The sequence below is a fragment of the Phodopus roborovskii genome, unplaced genomic scaffold (genome assembly GCF_943737965.1).
Source record: "Phodopus roborovskii unplaced genomic scaffold, PHOROB, whole genome shotgun sequence".
Classification (NCBI taxonomy): domain Eukaryota; kingdom Metazoa; phylum Chordata; class Mammalia; order Rodentia; family Cricetidae; genus Phodopus; species Phodopus roborovskii.
Genome location: NW_026126597.1, coordinates 889583 through 909884, shown reverse-complemented (window position 1 = coordinate 909884; position 20302 = coordinate 889583). Strand labels below are relative to the sequence as shown.

General features: G+C 36.9%; 1 protein-coding gene across 3 annotated transcripts in view; it reads left to right on the top strand.

Annotated features, from left to right (window-relative positions):
- Sfmbt1 (Scm like with four mbt domains 1) overlaps positions 1-20302 on the top strand; it is a 114187-nt gene that overhangs the window by 37891 nt on the left and 55994 nt on the right. For all 3 annotated transcript variants that reach the window (XM_051204779.1, XM_051204777.1, XM_051204778.1), the window contains exon 2: positions 18244-18381. In XM_051204779.1, coding sequence (XP_051060736.1) covers positions 18354-18381 — 28 coding nt within the window. In that variant the 5' untranslated portion in view covers positions 18244-18353. The remainder of the gene's footprint in view (positions 1-18243; positions 18382-20302) is intronic.

The following is a 20302-nucleotide window of genomic DNA, read 5'->3' as shown; positions in this document are numbered from 1 at the left end:
AAATATGAATGGGGAAAAAAAAAAGTGAACTCAATACCAAACCCTGTAGAATTCTACCCTTTCAGAGGATTAGCTCCACAGGAAGAAAGGAAGCCAGGAGAATAGTCATAGTAGCAGAGAAGATCAATGCTTTGGAGACTTGACGTTTGCTGCTTTTGTTGCTGTGTAGAACAGAGCAAGAAGAGCTTATAAGGTAGAGGGAAGACATGGAATTTGGTGATAGGCTGTTTGTGATCTGGAAAAAAACAATTCCAGTGAAATAGAGGAAACCAAGGTGAAATCGAAGAGGATGTAGGGAAATGGCATATGTAGGCAAGGCTGAATGGAAACCTCTTGCTGTAAAAATGAAGCTGAGGAAAGGAGAAGTAACTCTTTTTTGGGCAGTGAAGCAACAGTCTCGAGTTGCCTTTTTTTTTTTTATTGAAGTGGCAGCATTAGAACATGATTTTGCTGCCCTTTGAACCAATCCAGTAGAGCTTGGTACAGAAAGGGTAACTGGAGACTCTATGCTAAGAGCAAGAAGAACAGGGTGTCATTTGGTAGGGTTTTGTCTAGAGTGATGATTCTCAATTATCTTAATGCTGTGGCCCTTGAATACAGTTCCTTCTCATATTGTGGTGACCCCCAACCATAAAATTATTATCATTGCTACTTCATAACTTCATAATTTTGCTACTGTTATGACTTGTAGTGTAAATATCTGATGTATGACTCCCGTGAAAGGGTTGTTTAACCCCAAAGGGGGTCAACTCACAGGTTGAGAAACACTTGTCTAGAGAATGACAAGTGGTGGAAAAATAAAGATTATTTTCTTGGCATTCACATGACTGCATAATTAACTTTAAAAAACAGTTACCTAATTCTTGTACCTCAATTTTCTTTTCCTCCCTCGCTTCCTTCCTTTTTTTTTTTTTTTTTTTTTTTTTTGAGACAGGATTTCTCTGTATAGCTTTGGATCTTGTAGACCAGGCTGGCCTGAAACTCATAGAGATGCACCTGCCTCTGCCTCCCAAGTGCTGGGAATTGAAGGCATGTGCCACCACTACCTGGCTAGTATCTCAATTTTCTAAGTATGCAATGACTTCCACTTTGACTTAAAGAAGCAAAGAGCAAAAGTTTATCGCTACTTCCTATACACAGGAGGATTGAGTTGCCGGTGTTCTAAGACAGTGCGTGAAATTTTTGTTGCTGTGATCTAAGACTGTTAATCGTATACCAGAGGGTTTGGGGTATTTCATAGGGTTGCTTAGTTAAGAACCACTCAACTGTGCCTGCTTTGTACTTAGGTGTGTGAGCTTGAAATTCTAATTTTTTTTTTTTTAACTTAGTCCTTTAAGTTTACAAATGACTGTGTCTGAAGTGTTAGATAGTATCTTAATTGCTTTCCTTTTATATTATACATGGCAAATACCAGAAAGACAATGAAAAGCAACTTTTGGTGGTGGTGGTTGTGGTGCTGGAAATCAGACATCATACATGCCAAGCAGTTGCTGTACCAGTTAGCTACATTCCTCATCCTAACTGGTGTGTGTGCGTGCGTGTGCGCGTGCATGTGTGTGTGGTTTTTTTGTGGTGAGACAAGGTCTCACTAAGTAATTCTGGCTGTAGACCAGCCTGGCTTTGAACTCACAAAGATCCACCTGACTCTGCCCTCTTGAGTGCTGGAATTAAAGGTGCACCCCATCACCCTAATCTTATTTTTGATGAACTTGTCATCTAATGCCATCTAAACAAGAAAGATAGTCAGTAATAAGCTTTATTTTTACCTTATTTGATTTTTTTTTTTTTTTTTGGTTTAAATAAGGAGAAATGTAGAGGGAGACTTTTCTGTCTTTTTCAGTCTCACTGAACCAATTTTCTCTCTGCCCACTGGATCTCCACAGCCAATTATGAAATAACCACTCTGAGGTTTAGTGTCAGTTACAATTGTTTGGCCAATGGCTTAGGCTTCTTACTGTCTAGCTCTCTCTTACAAATTAACACATGTCTATTAACTGTGTGTCACCACATAGTTGTAGCTTACCAGTGATTCCTTGGCATTTTGCTTCCCCTGTGGCTACATGGCATCCCCTGACTCTGCCTTCTTTCTCTGTCTTTGTTTGGAATCCCCGCCTAGGTATATTCTGCTTGGCCATTGGCTGAAACAGCTTTATTCATCAACCAATAAAAGCAACACATAGTATATATGCAGCCTACAGAAGGACATCCTACATCAGAGAAAAGGCTCATCAACTTTAAAATATACAGTTAAAGGGTTTTTTTTTGTTGTTGTTGTTTTTTGTATACCTACAAAGTTGTATGATTGTACCCATAGTTTAATCTTAGAATAGTTTATTATTCCAAAAAGAAACCTTATATACATTAGTAGGTATTCTCTACCTGTGTCCCTACTTTAGCTCAAGGCAATCACTAGTCTATGTGTCTAGCGTCTTCGATGTTGGGTATATTGAGTAAGTGATATTTTGTAATATGTGATCTCCTATAATAGGCTTCTTTAATTTAGCATAAAAATTTTGAATGTCATCCATGAGTTATTGTGTATCAATATTTCATTTCTTTTTATTACTAGATAATATTCTGATATTCTGATGAAGGGGTGTGTGTGTGTGTGTGTGTGTGTGTGTGTGTGTGTGTGTGTGTGTGTGTATGATCACATTTTATTTATCCATTCTCAGTGGATGAACATTTGAGTTGTTACGACTTTTTGGTGGTTATCACTAATGTTTTTATGAATATTCCTGTATTGATTTCTGTGTGGATGTATGTTTTAATTAATCTTGGAAGTCGAATTGGTAAGTTTATGTTTAACTTTTTTGAGGAATTGTCAAACTGTTTGCCAGAGGGTCCAAATTATTTTTTTATAACAGTAGTTTTTTTTTTTTTTTTTGTCTTTTGAGACAGGGTTTCTCGTGTATCCTTGGGATTCACTCTGTAGACTAGGCTGGCCTTAGACTCAGAGTTCTGCCTGCCTGAGGCACTGTACCTGGCTTTGCCCATACTATTTTATATTCTTATAAGTACTCTGTGAAGATATTTCTTTGCAGCCTCACCAAATTGTTATTTTTTTTTCTTTTAAAATATTATTGTAATTATCATTGTGGGTTTAATTGGAAATACAACACATTAAAATACAGCAAAATGCCATTATGTGTTCACTAAAGTTGTAAATATTAAAAACTTTGACTATAGGAAGTGACTATTGTAGAGGTATGTTATTTTTTATATGACTTCCAAGATTGTTTTAGCTTTTTAAGTGGCTCTAGCTGGGATGGGGCTGCTTTTATGTTCTCATTTTGGATAGTCCTCCTGTTCCAAAATTAATCTAGGCTCTATTAACATTTATATTGGTTGTGTTTCCCTCCTCTTCATCATGCTAGGAATGAAACTCAGGGCCTTGAACATGCCAGGCAAGTGCTGCTACCCCTGAACTAACCTCCTGTTTAGTCGGACTGTATGTTTATTCATCTGTTCACCTTAACATATGTTGAGTGCTATTTCCACCCCTTTTAAAAAAAGAATCTTGCCCAATCAGGCCTTGAATTTGCAATCATCCTACATCAGCCTCCAGGTTGCTGATATAAATGTGGGCTCCATGCCTGCCCTATACTTATGAGTCCAGTTGGGCTGTTGGGATTGTTCAGTGGGTGAAGATACTCATCTCAAGCCTGATGATCTGACCCAGGAACTCACATGGTAGAAGGAGAGAATCAACTCCCACAAGTTGTCCTCTGACCACCACACATGTGCCATAGTGCATAAGTATGCATGTGTATACATGCAAATGTGTCAACAAATAAATAAATCTTTAAAAAAAACTAAAGAGTCCAATGATGAGAGAGCCAGAGCATATGCTGGTGACACTTGATTTTGTGTTGTGGGGGTAAAGAATGTAGCATAGCTGAATAAAGCTTAAAACATCTAGATGTACTGTTGTTCTCTAGAGCTTTTTACAGAGGATAACCCGTTACAAGGAACAGTGCTTAGGTATGTCTATTATTATTATTATTATTATTAATTTGCTAGGTTGTGGTTCTAAAAGTTTCTTTCTTGTGTTGAGGCTTTAGAACATACATAAAATGTTTGAGAGGAAATGAGAGAAGATGAAGAAATCCATTTTGTGGTGGGGAAAAGCCTTTCACATAGAGTATTTTTCTCTCTTTTTTGGATAGATTAGAATGATGGAGAAAGAACTTAGGTTTTGAATTTGTGTTGTGTTTAAATAATATAATTTCTTTGGATCTCCATTACTTGGCCTTTAAAATGGGAGTATTTCAGATGTTGATGGGATGGGTGAAATGATTGTATTGCATTGTGCTTGGTACAGCAATCACTCAAATGTCAGCCCTTTTTTTGTCCCTCACCTCAGAGCAGTTTATTTAAAGGAGAAGATCCTTTATAAATAAATAATAGTGTTTCTTCTTGAAGTAATTAAACTGGTTGTTATCTGAAAGTAACAAGATGATGAGACCATTTTGACAAGAGTAAATATAGTAATGTACTTAGTTATACATACTGATCTTCTCTAATTTGAATTGTTCATTAAGGATGCTTACTGGCAAAGTCGATGCAAATATTCTAGAATCTGAAATTTAAAACATTCTGACAGACATCAGATGAAAGATACTTGTAATTAATTTCTTAGAATAAGCAAAAAATTGATGTAATTTAAAACCACTATTATTATTAGAACTTATAATTTTTTTAAAAAAAATTAGACTCTTACTATTTCTATTTTCTTTTGTGTGTGTGTGTATGTATGTATGTATGTGTGTATGTGTGTGTGTATGTGTGTGTGTATGTGTGTGTGTGTTCAAGATAGGGTTTCTCTGTGGCTTTGGAGCCTGTCCTGGAATTCGCTTTTGTAGGCCAGGCTGGTCTCAAACTCACAAAGATCCGCCTGCCTCTGCCTGGCCACCACTGCCCGGCTTCATTTATCTTCCTTCTCTCTTTCTCCCTCTCTCTCTCCTCCTCCTCGTCCCTTCTTTTTCTTCTTTCTTCTCCTCCTCCCATGTAGCCCTGTAAAACTAGTACACCTGACTAGACTCTTACTATTTTAAGATACAATATTAGTAAGAACTTCTTCCTAACCTCCCCTTTGGGGGCAGAGTCTTGTAGTCCAGATGGGACCAACTCACAGTGACCTCAGTTTCTACTTTTTGCCTCCTTTTCCCTAGTGCCAAGATTATAGCTACCAACCCTGTTTATAGTGCTGAGGATTCAGACTAGGCCTCTGTGTATGCTAGGCAAATGCACTAACAACTAAAGTACATACCTAGTACCCAGTGCAAATTATTTACAGGAAGAGATCATTACTTGTACTCTAAAATGAGTTACTTCTCCCCTTCCCCCCACTGTTTTTCTGACTGTCTTTGTATAGCCCTGGCTGCCTCCCTTTGTAGACCAGGCTGGTCTGGAACTCAGAGATCACCTGCTTTTGCCTCTTGAATGCTGGGATTAAAGGAGTGAGCCACCATTGCCCAGCCAATTACTTGTTTTTTTTTTTTTTGTTTGTTTTTTTATGTTTTTTTTGTTTGTTTGTTTTTTTTTTTTTCATCAATAGTTTGTGAGGATGCTGATATATAGCAGATCATACATTTAAGGATTTATATTTCATCCTTGTACTGAAAGCCATGAATGTGTCTTAATTGAGAAAACTGTTGTTTTTATGTTAAGTAAGCCAGTAAGTCATCATAGGTGGGGTTTGTTTTGCATCTTGAGTAATGCTTCTTTAAATACAGTGAATGCTTGTTACATTTTGGATAAATTCAAGACTCTATTAGGAGGAGCCTGTTGTCAGATTATTTTTTATTTGGTGATATAGTTCTTGTGTTTTCTTTTTTTGCTAGAAAAGTAAATTGAACAGAAAGGTTTTCTCTGATCTGGTTTGGACAACTTTACTTCTCATATTATTAATTGTACCCAAAGTACTATTTTAGCTCGATTTTAGGTTTATTTGATTTTGTTTGGTTTTTAAATGCCTTGTATGGAAGTGTTGTTGTTGTTTTTTTTTTTTTTTTTTGCATTTAGAGTGTAGAACAATGACTACCTTTACCACTTTGAATACAAATCATTGTAATGTAAATGTTATAATTTAGCACGTTTTATGAGTGGGTTGTCCTGTCTCCATTTAAGGCTACCAGTGGAAGAGATAGAAAAATATGTTTTGCCACTGCTATAATAAAAGACCATGTTACAGCAGTTCACAGAGCAGGCTTCTAGATGACTGGTCTTTCATATACTTTACTTACAAAACTGTGGCTTTGGATTTGGGAATGATAATAGAAACCAGCTCATGAATTGTTCTCTGAATAATGTGTGTAAACATTTAAAATTAAAATGCATAAAATTTAAAAAGAAATCAGTTACATGTTATCTGTACTGGTGTAATATAAATGTCTGTGCTCTGTGGTGGTAAGTTATGATTACTGCTAATGTTAACTATGATTTGTTGCCTACACTGGAAGAGAATGTTTGTTTTTCTACAGACTAGTAAAAAATATAAAACCTTTTCTTCATCCATACTCAGTTCTTGATTGTCTTTGTGGGCTTTAGAATTTCAAGTTAAAAACCTTTCTATAAGCAATAGGAATAAAGTAAATTGTTTAAGGTATAAATGCATTTTAGTAAATTTGCCTTATTTTGCACTGGTGATACTTAACCAACAGTGTGTAAGATAAGGGAATGGGTGAGTTTATTGAAAATTGCAGGAGACGGTGATGGGGACAGACCTAGAGGTTAAACAACACTGAGAACTCTTGGAGTAAGGAAGTCATTTGGGTGCATAGGATATAGAAAACATGCATGTACAGTGTTATTCTCAGTCATGGTTGGAAATAACTGAAATAGCATATGGGAGATGCTTGAGTTTTGGAGTCAGACTTGAGTACTGAGGTGTTTCTTGGTTTTGCTGGAGCCTTGGCTTTTGAGCTGTAAACTTATTATGCTTGTTATTGAACTTGTTATGATGTTTGCTTTAGACTTGTAAATATGAAATGAGAACATGTCCAAGTATTTAGAACCTAATCCAGAGCTGGTTTCTTTGTGACTGAAAGGGTTTTGCTTTTGCTCTATGTAGTTCGGTATCTCTAAATTAGAGGTTCAGTTTCCTTTTTGTAAAGGGAAGGATGTTGGATGTTGGAGTGGAGAATTATTATTTTTTTTTCATTTCTTTTTTAAAGATAGGGTCTCATTATGTAGGTCTGGCTGGCTGGTCAGGGACTTGCCTCACACAGAGATCCACCTGCTTCTGTCTCCTAGTGCAGGGATTAAAGGCCTAGAAAAAGTTGCTTTTTTCCTTTTTGTTTGTTTGTTTTGAGACATGGTTTTTCTGTGTAACATTCTTGGCTGTCCTGGAACTGCTCTGTAGACCAGGTTGGCTTCAAATGCCTCCCGAGTGCTGGGATTAAAGGCATGTGCCACCACTGCCCAATGAAAAGGTTTCTTAATAGCCTCCTAATATGGGAAGTTATTTGATGTTAGAAGTCTCCTTGTTAGGATTATCTAGAAGTGATATATATATATAATATATATATGTATATATATATATTTTAATTTATTTATTTTCATGTGCATTTGTGTTTTGCCTGCATGTATACAGGTGTTAGAGTGTGGAGTTACAGGTAGTGTGAGCTGCCATATGGGTGCTGGGGATTGAACCTGGATTCTTCAGAAGATCAGTCAGTGCTCTTAACCACTGAGCCATCTCTCTAGCCCCTAGAAGTGATATTTTATCATAAATTGTTTAGAAGTGACTGAGAACCACTTTTGGATGTGTATTATATGGAAGATAGTCCCAAACAGACCATTTAATTATACCTTAATAGATAGTCTGTAGAAAAGATGTTTTTGGTAAACCAGTTATTACAGAATGCTTGATTAAAAAAGAAAAAACGAGGGATTTGTTCTGGCTCATAGTTTAAGAGTTCAGTCCATGGTAGCTTGGCTGCATGTATTGGGCAGACTATCCTAGCAGTGGGGGCATGTGGGAGAAGCAAGTAAGCAGTCTTTGCCACATGTGCTCACTGCCATGACAAGAAAGGAACTGACTCCAATGATCCACTTTCTTGTAGCGGTTCAAGAACTTCTTAAGAACTTCCTAAAAACAGTGCCGCCATTTCAGAACCCCAAATCACAAGATAATCTTTCCAAGCTAGTGAAATTTAAGTAAGGTAAAGGTTAGTATGTGTAAAGCCTTCTTGTGACCTACACAAGAAGTTAGAATACTTCTTATTAGAAAGGAAAGAATACATACATATTTGTTTGCGTACACCATGACTTACATGTGGAGGTCAGAAGACAACTTTGGAGTAAACTGTAAGATGAAATAAACCCTTTCCTTCCCAAGCTGCTTTTGATCATAGTCTGTCTTTATTATAGTCATAGAAACCAAACTAGAACATCTTCCTTGTTGCCTTTTTCCCCTAACCTCCTGAAGACATTTTTACTAATGCAGTTCTTTGTCTAGCAGTCTGAACTTAATTGACATTGTGTTGAAGATCCAGAAGTACACTGGTGTTTGAGTGACTTCTTGAATGTTTTCTTTTTCCCCTTCCTTCTCCTCCCCTCAGGGGAGAGGACTGGGGCCTTTCATAGCCTCTTTAATAAAGAAAGTGCACCAAACCCCACAAAACCAAACACAGTTCTGGTATGGTGTCCCATACATTTAATTCTAGGATTCAGGAGATAGAGACAGGCATGTCTCTGAATTACAGGCCAGCCAAGGCTGCATAGTGATACCCTGCTTCAAAAAACTAGAGAGAGGAGGAGAAAGGGAGGGATGAAGAGAAGGAGGGGGGAGGTAGGGAAGGAAGGAAGGAAGGACAGAAAGAAATGCATGTCCCATAGACATGTCTATAGGCCAATATGGTAGAGGCAAGTCCTCAGCTCAGACTCCTTCTTCCCAGATATGCCTAGGTTTGTGTCAAACTGACAGAAAGTAACCAGCACAATGGCCTCAGATATGTTTTTTGAATCGAGTTTTATCTTTTTCTTTCTTCCTTTCTCTTTTCCTTCTCTCCCCATCCTCCTTTTCTCCTCCCCCTCACCCCCCCTTTTTCCTTTCTTTTCCATTCCTTTCCTTTCCTTTTCCTTTTTCCCTTTTCCTTTTTCCAGACAGGGTTTCTCTGTCCTGGAACTAGCTCTCGTAGACTAGGCTGTCCTTGAACTCACAGAGCTCTGCCTGCCTCTGCCTCCCAAGTGCTGGGATTAAAGGCGTGTGCCACCACCACCATGCTGCAACTTTGCTTTTTGATGGTGTTTGTCTTGAGTCCTTGGCTGTTTAAATATAACAAATTAAATATGAATCTTGTCCTTCAAATTAATTTCTCACAAAACAACTAGCTTTGAAGCATAGATCGAAGAGTTTCATAATCAGTACTTTATTTTTCTCTTGAAGAGAAACTAATAGCCAGTCATTTACCCAAGCCCAAGCCCCTTCCTTTTGTGTTGTTCATTTGCATATAATGACATTTTTAATTTTTGGTAGCTGTTTTTATGATTTCACACTTTTTTCAATTAATTTTGTCAAAAACTGAAAGACATGCTATAGTTGAAAATGTGATTTCAAAAAATAAAACATAAAAGCTTTATGGAAAACATGTTTCCTATAAAGTGTGAAAACATCAGCAGTGCACTAATATTAGGGTTAAAAATTAGGTAATTTTGTAGTTATACTGTAGAAAGTAGAGTTGGTAAGTCCTAGTCTTAGAAAATTGGCAATCTTGGTGTTTAAGCTTGCCTGAATAATGACTTATTAGTAGAGGGTAAATCCCAAATTATCTTTAGGGAAAGAATAGAAAAGTAGAGGTAGAAGGAATCATTTACTGTTATTAATGTGATTAGAAGTTGTATATGTTTAACAAAAAAATTCCCTATATTTAACACAGGCCTTTTTAGTGTTTAGTCTCTCCTCTCTCTCTCTCTCTCTCTCTCTCTCTCTCTCTCTCTCTCACACACACACACACACACACACACACACAATAATGTATGAGTGTGAAAATGATAAAATCAAGTAACATGCAACTAATTCTATTAATGGCCCAACAAAAGTATTCTGCAAGTTATCAGCTGTTTTCCTAGTGAAAATTTTAGTTTTACACCTTGAATGTGACTAGATTAGATCCCTAATTAATTACAATGATTTAGTCTACTTTCATCTCTAAGGTCTATCTAACCTTTTGCACTGAATTGTTTTCCAGATGTAACATTTTAATGTGTCTCGTAATAACCAGACATTCATTTATTTAAAGCCTTAAAGCTACAGAAGACTTGTTTTCTGAATACATGCTTTTCTAAATAACTTACTAAGTAAGTGTTCAACATGCTTTGTAGACCTTGACCTAATGGCTGGCTCAGTGATGTGTGGTGGCTGTTCACCATTATGTTAATTTTCCGGCATCATCATCATCATCCTAGAGTTGGGATGGCTTCTTAAGGGACTGGCTATAATTTTCTCTTTCTGTAGGACACTCTTTTAAAAAAAAGTTTATAACGAATTTGAAGGGCAGAAATTTCTAAAAGCCCTCCATATTTGCAAATTAATAGTATTTTTCTTTTGGGGGAGGCTAAAACTCTTAAAAATATTGTAGTGAGTTAATTCTGTAATGTATATGTCTAGTTTTGAAATCTGTAATGTCTGTGACATAAATCCCTTAAAACTTTCTGTGTGCCTAATGTAACCAAGTAAAAGCAGCAATCAGGACTTTTCCTGGGTAGATGATTGGTTTAAGGCAGCCTTCCAAGGGCCCAGATGTCAATCGCTACAATTTGCCCTCCACTCTCCTCTTGAAACCTCTGGGATAAGGAAGAGTTCCTCTACACCTTTTCTGGGGGACAAAAGCTTTATTTGTGTGTTTCCCCTACTGATTAGAAGGTTTTTTTGATGGCTGTTTCTCACATAGAAAACTTTTTTAGCTTGGGTGTTCTCTAAATTCATTACTATTCTATTAAAAATTAATAAATATATATATATATACACACACAAACACACACATACACACACACACACACACACACATATATATATATATATACACATACATACATACATACCATATAACTACTAGGACTGGTTAGAAAGATACTTGCTAGGTATCTTAAATCTTTATGTTCTAGGAATGATCTTTGAAATAGGAAACATTTGTTCTGGGAAGAGGTCTTTTAAACATTGTAGCTAGTATCTTTGAGGCTTTATTCTGCTGGACATTTTTACATTTTGCATATTTTTATGTATTTTATATATTTTTTATGTGTCTGGATGTTTTGCCTGCATATATGACTATGCAACACAGGGGACCAGAAAAGGGGTTTGGAACTGGAGTTGTAGAGTCTTTATAATCTTTATTCAGTTAAAAATTACATGCAAATGAGTTTTATTACATTTTCACACATGCCTTTCATGTACTTAGTGTCTTTGGAAAATGTACTCAGGAGTGATGAAGCTGGGTCATGTGATAGTTTTAGGTTTTGTTTTTATGAGGACCCATCATGCTCATTTTCATAGATGCTATATATTTTTACATTCCCATCAGCAGTATTTAAAAGGGATCCTCCTGCTTGTCTTTGCCAGTGTTAGTTCTTATTATTTGCATGGTAAGCCATTCTTTTTGGTGTAAGATGGAATCAATATGGTTTTGAATTCCCTTTTCCAAATGAGTAAAAATTCAGAATTTTAAGTATATTTATTGGGTGTTTGTACTACTACTTTTGAAAACTATCCAGTTCACTTGAGAGCACTTAAATACTGCTTCTTTCCTTTTTTCTTGATAACAGTTACCGAGCAGCCCAGATTTTGCAATCCTTTAATAATAAATCGGTACATCTTGACAATCCTTATTCTGATGAATTAGAGTTCTCTTTATTTCATTAGAACAAGACATACTGACTTTAAATGTGTGTATCTTGGATGTGATAGTATCTTTGGGAGGCAGAGGCAGGTGGATCTGTGTGAGTTCAGGGCCAGCCTAATGTACATAGAGCATTCCAGGTCTAGTTAGCCATAGCTACACAATCAGAACCTGTCTAAAAAATCAAACGACAACAAAAAAAGTGTTCTTGTTATTGGTATCCATAAATAAAACTTCTAATTTATGAAAAATATATCAACTATAGGAGATTAATCATTTCTCTAGCTTACAAAATAGTAGGATAAATGATTTTAAAATGCTTGTCATCTTTGGGTACAGTAAAAAAAAATCAAAGTCATAATTGAATAATTTCATAGAATTTTATTTTAGTTGTAATTTTAATAATTTAATAGAAGCAGTTACTAATAAGTAATTGCTGTGAAAATGGTTGTAAAATACTCGTACTTAATAATGTGGAAACAGGGACTTATAAATTGATCAGAATTAGGATTCCAATATTATTATTGTGTAGTTAATACAGTATTTATGCCTGAACTTTTAAAAATGTGTATTAAAGCTTAGAAATATTGACATTCAAGGGTTGGAAAGATGGCTTAGCAGTTAAGAGCACTGACTGCTTTTCCAGAGGACTCAGCTTCTATTCCCAGCATTCACATGTAGCTAACAAATGTCTATAACTCTAGTTCCAGGGAATCCAATGCCACCTTCTGACCTCTGGGGGCACCACGAACACAAGTGGTATATAGATATGTATTGAAGCAAAATACCCATACACATAAAATAAAAACCATATACTTGTAAATTTAGCATGGGGAAATCCCTTCATGGCCAAGTAGTACATTTAGAGAAAGTCAATTTTAAGATGGGCTTGAAGCTGACAGGAGAGCTGCCAAAGTAAGAAAACCAACCCCTGCCCCTATCAGTCCTATTTCTAGATTTTAAAAAATCTTTATTACACACAAATGAAAATAACTTATAAACCAAAACTATTACACATGTAAGATATCTAGCTATATTTTTGCTAATTAATGGCATTTTCTTGAAAGCTCATCAGTAGTGATGAGAGCAGACAGGCATGTTCCCCTAGTTTTCTTTGAAATTCATGGGTTTTCTTACCAAAACCACTCTTCTTTCAAATATTTCAGTCTTTGTGACAGTTAATACTTCCCAGTGTTTAAGCTCAATACTTTTTCTCCTCATCCATCTTTGCTCCCTTCAGCGTTTTTCACTGTTTTTGTCCTCAGCCTAGACACCAATGTCTATCACTAGGACTCTTCCAGTATCTTTTAAGTTGATCTGTTTCTACTTTTGCTTACAGTCTGTTTCAACACTGTTCAACATAGCTGTGGAGTTCAGATTGTGTCCCTCCTCTGCTCATAGTTCTCCAGTGCCTTCCCTAAAACCTAATCTTTTTAAAATTTTTATTTCATTTTATTTATTTTTGGCAAAATAAAATTTTTATTTAAATTATTTTTGTTTTACATATTATCCCCAGTTTCCTTCCTTCCCCTTTCCCACCCCTTCACCTCCCCCCCCCAGGCCACCCCCTATGCACTCTGACCTTGGAGTTACATCATTTTTTTTTAAAAGATTTATTTATTAATTATGCACACAGTGCTCTGTCTGCATATGTGCCTGTAGGTCAGAAGAGGGCACCAGATCTCATTGCAGATGGTTGTGAGCCATCATGTGGTTGCTGGGAATTGAACTCATGACCTTTGTAAGAACAGCCAGTGCTCTTAACCTCTGAGCCATCTCTCCTGCCCCCTTTATCTAAATTTCAATCGTTCAGTTTTACCAGTAAAGACTTGGGAGCCAGATGCTGGGCTGAAAACCGATAGCTCAAAGAAGCAGAGAAAGCCTTTGGCTGAACTTCCTCTTTTGTCCCTGTCCCCAAAAGAGAACTTTTTCTTATACCATCTCAAACAAAACTTCTCAAACTTAATGTCCCTCCCTCCTACTTCCTGTGCATCTGCCTTTCCTCCTGACTCCCTCTTACTCTGTCTTTTCCTATCAAATGATTGCATGTTCCACCTCTTAACCTATGGTTGACTTTATTTAGTCCTGTTTACAATATTCAAGCAGAAAGCTCTGGGCTTAAAAATATGTGCCAGGACTGAGCCACACAAATAGAAACAGGTTTTTCCAGTAAAAAACACAATTGTGGGTTTCTCAGTGTGATCAAATATCCTGCAACAATAGATTCCGTCAGTATAAGTACCATTAAAACAAACAAACTTTAGGGCTATATTTTGCATGTGATGAAATTCTCTTATGCGAGTATACAGGGCCTGAGGAGATGGCTTGGTCAGCATTCGGATTTGAGTTCAGATCCCTAATGCCCTACATTGAAGGAAAAAAAAAAAAAAAAAGTCAAGTGCATAAATCTGTAATCACTGAACTGGAGGGGCTGAGACAGGGGGATCTCTGTGGCTTTCTGACCAGTCAGTCTAGCTAATCCAGTAAGTTCCATGTTTGGTAAGACAGATAAAACAGAAAGGGAAGGAAGGAGAGACCCAATGTCCAAAAAAAAAAAAAAAAAAAAAAAAAGTAGAGGGTGAACATTGACCTCTGGCCCCCACTAGTACACACACAGTTAAGAATATTTTCTTTTTTCATTGAATTATTTGTTACTTATTTTTGAGACAGACTCTCATTGTGTAGTTCTGACTGGTGGAATTTACCATGTAAATCTGACTGGCCTCAAACTCTTCTGGGATTAGAGGCATGTGCCACTATGCTTTGCTGAGATTTTTTTCTTTAAAAAACAAAAATACATAGAGAAGTACCAGGTTCTTAGGTATCATTACCATCTATTACAGGATGATACAGCTATCACTACAACAATCCAGTTTTCAGATATTTAGTATTCCACCAAAAAAAGAAAAGAAGCCACTCTGTGTTAATCATTGAACTCTATCCCCTGGTGTTTGGCCTCCATTAATCTTTCTGTACCTATAGAGTGAAGACAATTTGCCTGTCCTGGAAATTTAATATAATTAGAAACATACAATAGTTGGCTTTTATATTTGGTTTCTTTCACTTACATTATTTTCAAGACATCCGTATGTCTTAGTTTGGGTTTCTATTGCTGTGAAGAGATACCATGTCCATGGCAACTCTTGGATTTTCAAGATAGGGTTTCTCTGTGTAGCTTTTGCTGGCCTGGACATCACTCTGTAGACCATGCTGGCCTTGAATTCACAGATCTGCATGCCTCTGCCTCCTGAGTGCTGGAATTAAAGGTGTGTGCTACTACTCTCAACCACAGCAACTCTTATAAGGAAAATATTGAGGTGGGCTAACAGTTTCAGAAATTTAGTTTGTTATCATCATGGCAGTACATGGTGGTATGCAGGCAGACATGGTACTGGAGAAGGATCTGAGAGTTCTGCATCTTGATCTATAGGTAGCAGAAGGAGACTGTATACTATGCTGGGCATAGCTTGAGCGTATGAGACCTCATAGCCTGCCTCCACAGTGACACACTTCCTCCAGCAAGGCCACACCTCTTAATAGTGCCACTCCCTGTAGGCTGAGCATTCAAATACATGAATTTGTGGAGGCCATTCCTATTTAAACAACCACACTATGTCATAAAATGTAATAGTATTTCTTTTTGTGGATGATTTAGATTCCATTGTCTTCGATACCCTATATTTTATTTATCCAAAAATTGGTTGGTAAACACAGATAATGTTTACTTTTTATCTGTTGTGAATAATCTTGCTGTAAACTGATTCTTCCTCCCAGAGAAGTAATCAACTATCCATAGCTCATCAGGGATAGGGCTCATGAACCACTTCCCCGTCCATGCTTGAATGTTGACTTGCTTGATTTTGTGTAGGCACAGCTATTGTGAGTTCATGAGAATAACTATCATGTTCAGAAGATATTTTTGCTTTGATCTCTTGACCTCTTGCTCTTATAATCTTTTTGCTTCTCTCTTCTTTCATGAGCCCCAAGCCTTGGGGTAAGGGTTTATGTGGTATTGATGTATCTCATTTGGACTGGAGATCAGAGTCAGAGTTAGGAGCACTTGTTGTTCTTTAAAAGGGCACCTAGTTCTAGGGTTCTGGTGTTTTCTTCTAGCCTCCTCAGACACATACATGTAGACAATGTAGATGGTCCATTTGTGACTGAGTGTGCCACCAATGTTGGCACTTTAATTGTTGTGGGTGTCTACATTAACCACTTTCCACTGCATAATTTTCTCTGAATTGATCTGAGATCTGAGAGCTCATTTAGCAAAATAATAGTAATAGGTTCATCCTTAGGTCATGTGTGCTTCCCAGCCATGGATTGTTGGCCAGATTAACAGTATCAGGCAGTGTTTCTGCCTGTAGAGCAGGCCTTAAATTCAATGAGCAAACGGTTATTTCCGTAATATTCGTGCCACTATTGTGTCCGTGTACACATGCTGCCTTGCTTGTCCCTATTGCAGTCACAGGGTTCACAGCTAGGTAAGACTGTTGACCTCCCTCCCCCCCCCAGCAGCCTTCATGACACCTTCTTCTGTTACTAAGAAAGTTAGCCTACAAGGAGGAGCTAGCCTCATGGACAGTGTCAACTTAATTTCTCCATGTCCTGTGACCACTGTATATATTGTCTTCATTAATGGGTTCAAAGCAAATTTTAAAAACACTATATTTTAAATTATAGGATCTAATGTAACACAGGCTGGTCTGGAACTTACAATGAAAAACTTGAGGTTCTGATTGTCCTGTCTGTCTTCTAAGTACTAGAATTTCAGGCATGTGCTGACAACCTCCTCCCCACTCCCTAGTATTGGAGATTGAATCAGGATCAGGATACTCTTTTGTGATTGTCAAGTGCTTTACCAGCCCCAAGCCATGTATGTATGAAAGTGTTACTGTTGTTTCGTTATTGCTGTTTTCTTGTTAATGGAATCAAATCCAGGGTCTCTGTGCTTGACAGATGACTTATCACTATGCTATATCCTCAGCCCTGATCTACATTCTCACCTTTTGGATACATATATCCTTTTAAAGAATTAGTATGTCATTCAACTAAAACATTAATAACACTTTTAATGAGTGGGCATGGTGGTATACACCTTTTAACCCCAGTACTAGAGAGGCAGAAACAGGCAGATCTCTAAGTTGAAGACAAATCTGATCTACATTGCAAGTTCTAGGACAGCCAGGATTCTATAGAGAGACATAGTCTCAAAACAAAATTTTAATGGCTATATTTTGCACGTTTATATTCTTGTGCCATATTTTCCTTAACTTTTTTCATTGTTTGCCAGTGTGTTGATATTTGAGAGGCTTGCAGGAAGTAAAGTCCAGCCTGGGCATTAGAAGAACTTGTCTCTAAAAGGAAACGCTTGTAGGTGTTTATTAGTGCCAGTTTTTGAAGCCTGGCTATGTTGCTTACTAGCTGTTGGCCCCAGGCAGGTGTGATGAGTGATTTGTGCCTGTGAACTCATGATGATGATGCTCACCTTGTAGTGGTTAATGTGCATGAAGTCTCTTCCAGGTGATGCACATATTCTACAACTGGTAAATGGTAATAGCTAAATCCTCTGTAAATTCAATCAAAAGTTATTAGATAGTACAATTTAAATGTGAATTTTGATGTGTGAATGCTATTCCAGTAAAACTGTTTTTGTTCTGTTTTGTTTTTTGAGACAGGTTCTTACTGTGCAGCTCTGGCTGTTTGGAAACTTGCAGTATAGACCAGGCTGACTTCAAACTCAGAGATCTGCCTGCCTCTTACTGAGTGCTTGGATTAAAGGCTTGGCCAGTAAAGCTGTTTTAATACATAAGTGGGTGATTCTTTTAGGTATTGAAGTTTTTATGGATGGAAGAACTAGCATTTTTGTGGCTATAAGCCATGATACGAAGTTTAAAGTTTAGGACTCATACACATGCGAAAGTTCTTATAATCGTCATTAAAGCATTTTATTTATTTTATGGGTATGAGTGTTTTGCCTGAATGTATGTCCTATACCACCATTGTGACTGATGCCTAAGGAATCTAGAATGAATCCAGATCCCCTGGAACTGGAGTTACAGATGGTTATGAAACAACGTGTAGCTACTGGGACTTGAACCTGGGTCCCGTAGTCAGCAGCCAGTGCGCTTAACTGTTGAGCCATCTCTTCAGTACACTTTAATGTAATCCTTAGCTATCTAGGCTTCTATAGTCCTTTTACACACACAGGTCTGTATATCTATATCACTAGGCAAACATCAAATTTGGAAAAGCTGTCACCCCCCAGTCCCCATAATCCTGTATCTTCTAAGTGACTTTTCTCTTACCTCTCAACCCAGTCAATTGCTGTTTTATGAATAAATAAACAAGTTTGAAATTTGGCCACATTAATAACTTTTTTTTAACACTTTTTGTTTAGATCCTTGGATGTCCACTGGACAGAAACTTTGAACTTCAGATTATCTTCATATCATAGCAGAGCCTCAGCTTTTTCATTGCCTGGGAAGAGATAGCCCATGTGCTGTGGAGATGAACGGGGAGCAGCATCTGGATGCAGGTATTGGTTTTGCTAAATTCCTCTCTAGTATGCAGATGCAACTTATTTGCCTGTGTTAGTTTGAATGACTTGTATTTTCTACTACTACACTGGAAGCTCTTTGAAGTCATACATTTTTCATTGCTGTCTCTTGGACCTGACAGAGAACCTGGCACTAGGGACTACAATTACTGTTTGCTGAAGGAAAAAAAAAGTTTTTTTATGCACAGGCCTCATTTCTAAATAATTGGATTTTGCTGATTACTTCATAATTGTTTTTAAAGACTTTATAAGTTCTTAGGAAGTTCCAAAGATAGTGTCAACAGGTTCCATGTTCCTCTTCATTCAGTTTCTCTTCTCTCATGTAAATATAATATGAAATAAAAATGTAAGAATTGTACATATAAAATACAAAAATCAGCATAAGCTTCTTAGTTCTGTGTTATTTTTATGTTACTCGTGTACCTTCTGTAACTATCACCTCAGTCAAGATACATGACTCTTCTGTTACTACACTTTTTAAATTGCTTATTTATTTATTTATTTATTTATTTATTTATTTATTTATATGTGAATTGGTGTTTTGCCTTGGGTGTCAGGTCCCCTAGAACTGGAGTTACACAGTTGTGAACTGTGAGTGGGTGCTGGGAATTGAACCCAGATCCTTTGGAAAGGCAGTCAGTGTTCCTAACCATTGAACTATCTCTCCAGCCTTCTTACTACACTTTTTAATTTGAGGAAGTTATTCATCTGCTATGTCCACAATTTTGTCATTTAAAGAATGTCACATGAATAAAATTAGTAAATGACCATTTGAAGTTTTCTTCCAAAATAACAGCCTTTTGATGAGTTGACAGTCTTGCATGTCAAAGCTTATTAATTAAAAAAACAGTTAATTACTTAATTTGTATATGTATTTGTGTGGCGTGAACATGACATGGTGCACATGGAGAGGGAGAGTTGGTTCATTTCTTCCAATACGTGAGCCTAACGATTGAGTTCAGATTGTCAGACTTGGTTAGCAAGTGTCTTTACTGGCTGAGCAATCTTGCCAGCCACAGTTTGTTAACTTTGTATTGTGATCGCATTTCATGAATATATTGCACTTATATCAACCACTCATGTTTAGTACATTTTGATTTTTCTGATTTTTAATTAATGCAAATAAGTTTCTATCAATAATTATTTTGGGGGAAAATGCCAATGAGTACATTTTAAAATTTTATTTTAATTTGTTTGAGAATTTATCTATGAATGTGTTTTTATCAAATCCACTTTTCTTCCTTCGACTCTTCCAAAACCCCTAATCACTTTTACCTATTAATTTCATGTACTCTTTTTAAAAATCCAATGGACTCATACCTATGTGCATAGGTATAGATAGGGCCATCTGCTGGAACATGGGCAGTCTGATCAGGGGCTGCATCCAAAGAAAACTGACTTTCCTCCAACAGCCATTACTTGTTAGAAGCTCCTCAGCTGGTTGGGGGACTACTGAAATTCTGACCAGGTTTTGGTCAGGTTTTGTACAGGTTTTGTGCTTGAGGAAGTCACAGCTTCATGATCTCTGAGCCTTGAGGAGGAGGTAGTGTAATAAAGATGCTCCATGTGGGACTGAGCATTTTATACTCTTGAGTGCAATTTAAAAATGATAGGCTTTAGTGATAAAACCATACTACTGTTATCCAGAGTGGCCATACCATTTTTATATTCTTCTAAATTTTTTTATTAATTCTATGTATCTTAATTATACATAGTAGTAGGTTTCATTTTATTGTGATAATTTTCATACATGTATATACTGCACTTAGATCATATTCATTTCTCATTATACTCTCTTATCTCCTTCTTCTTCCCAACTAGTTCCTATTACTTCATGCCTTTTTATTTTTGGTGACCCAGTGAGTTTAATTAGCATTGCTTATAAGAGCACTGAGTACTG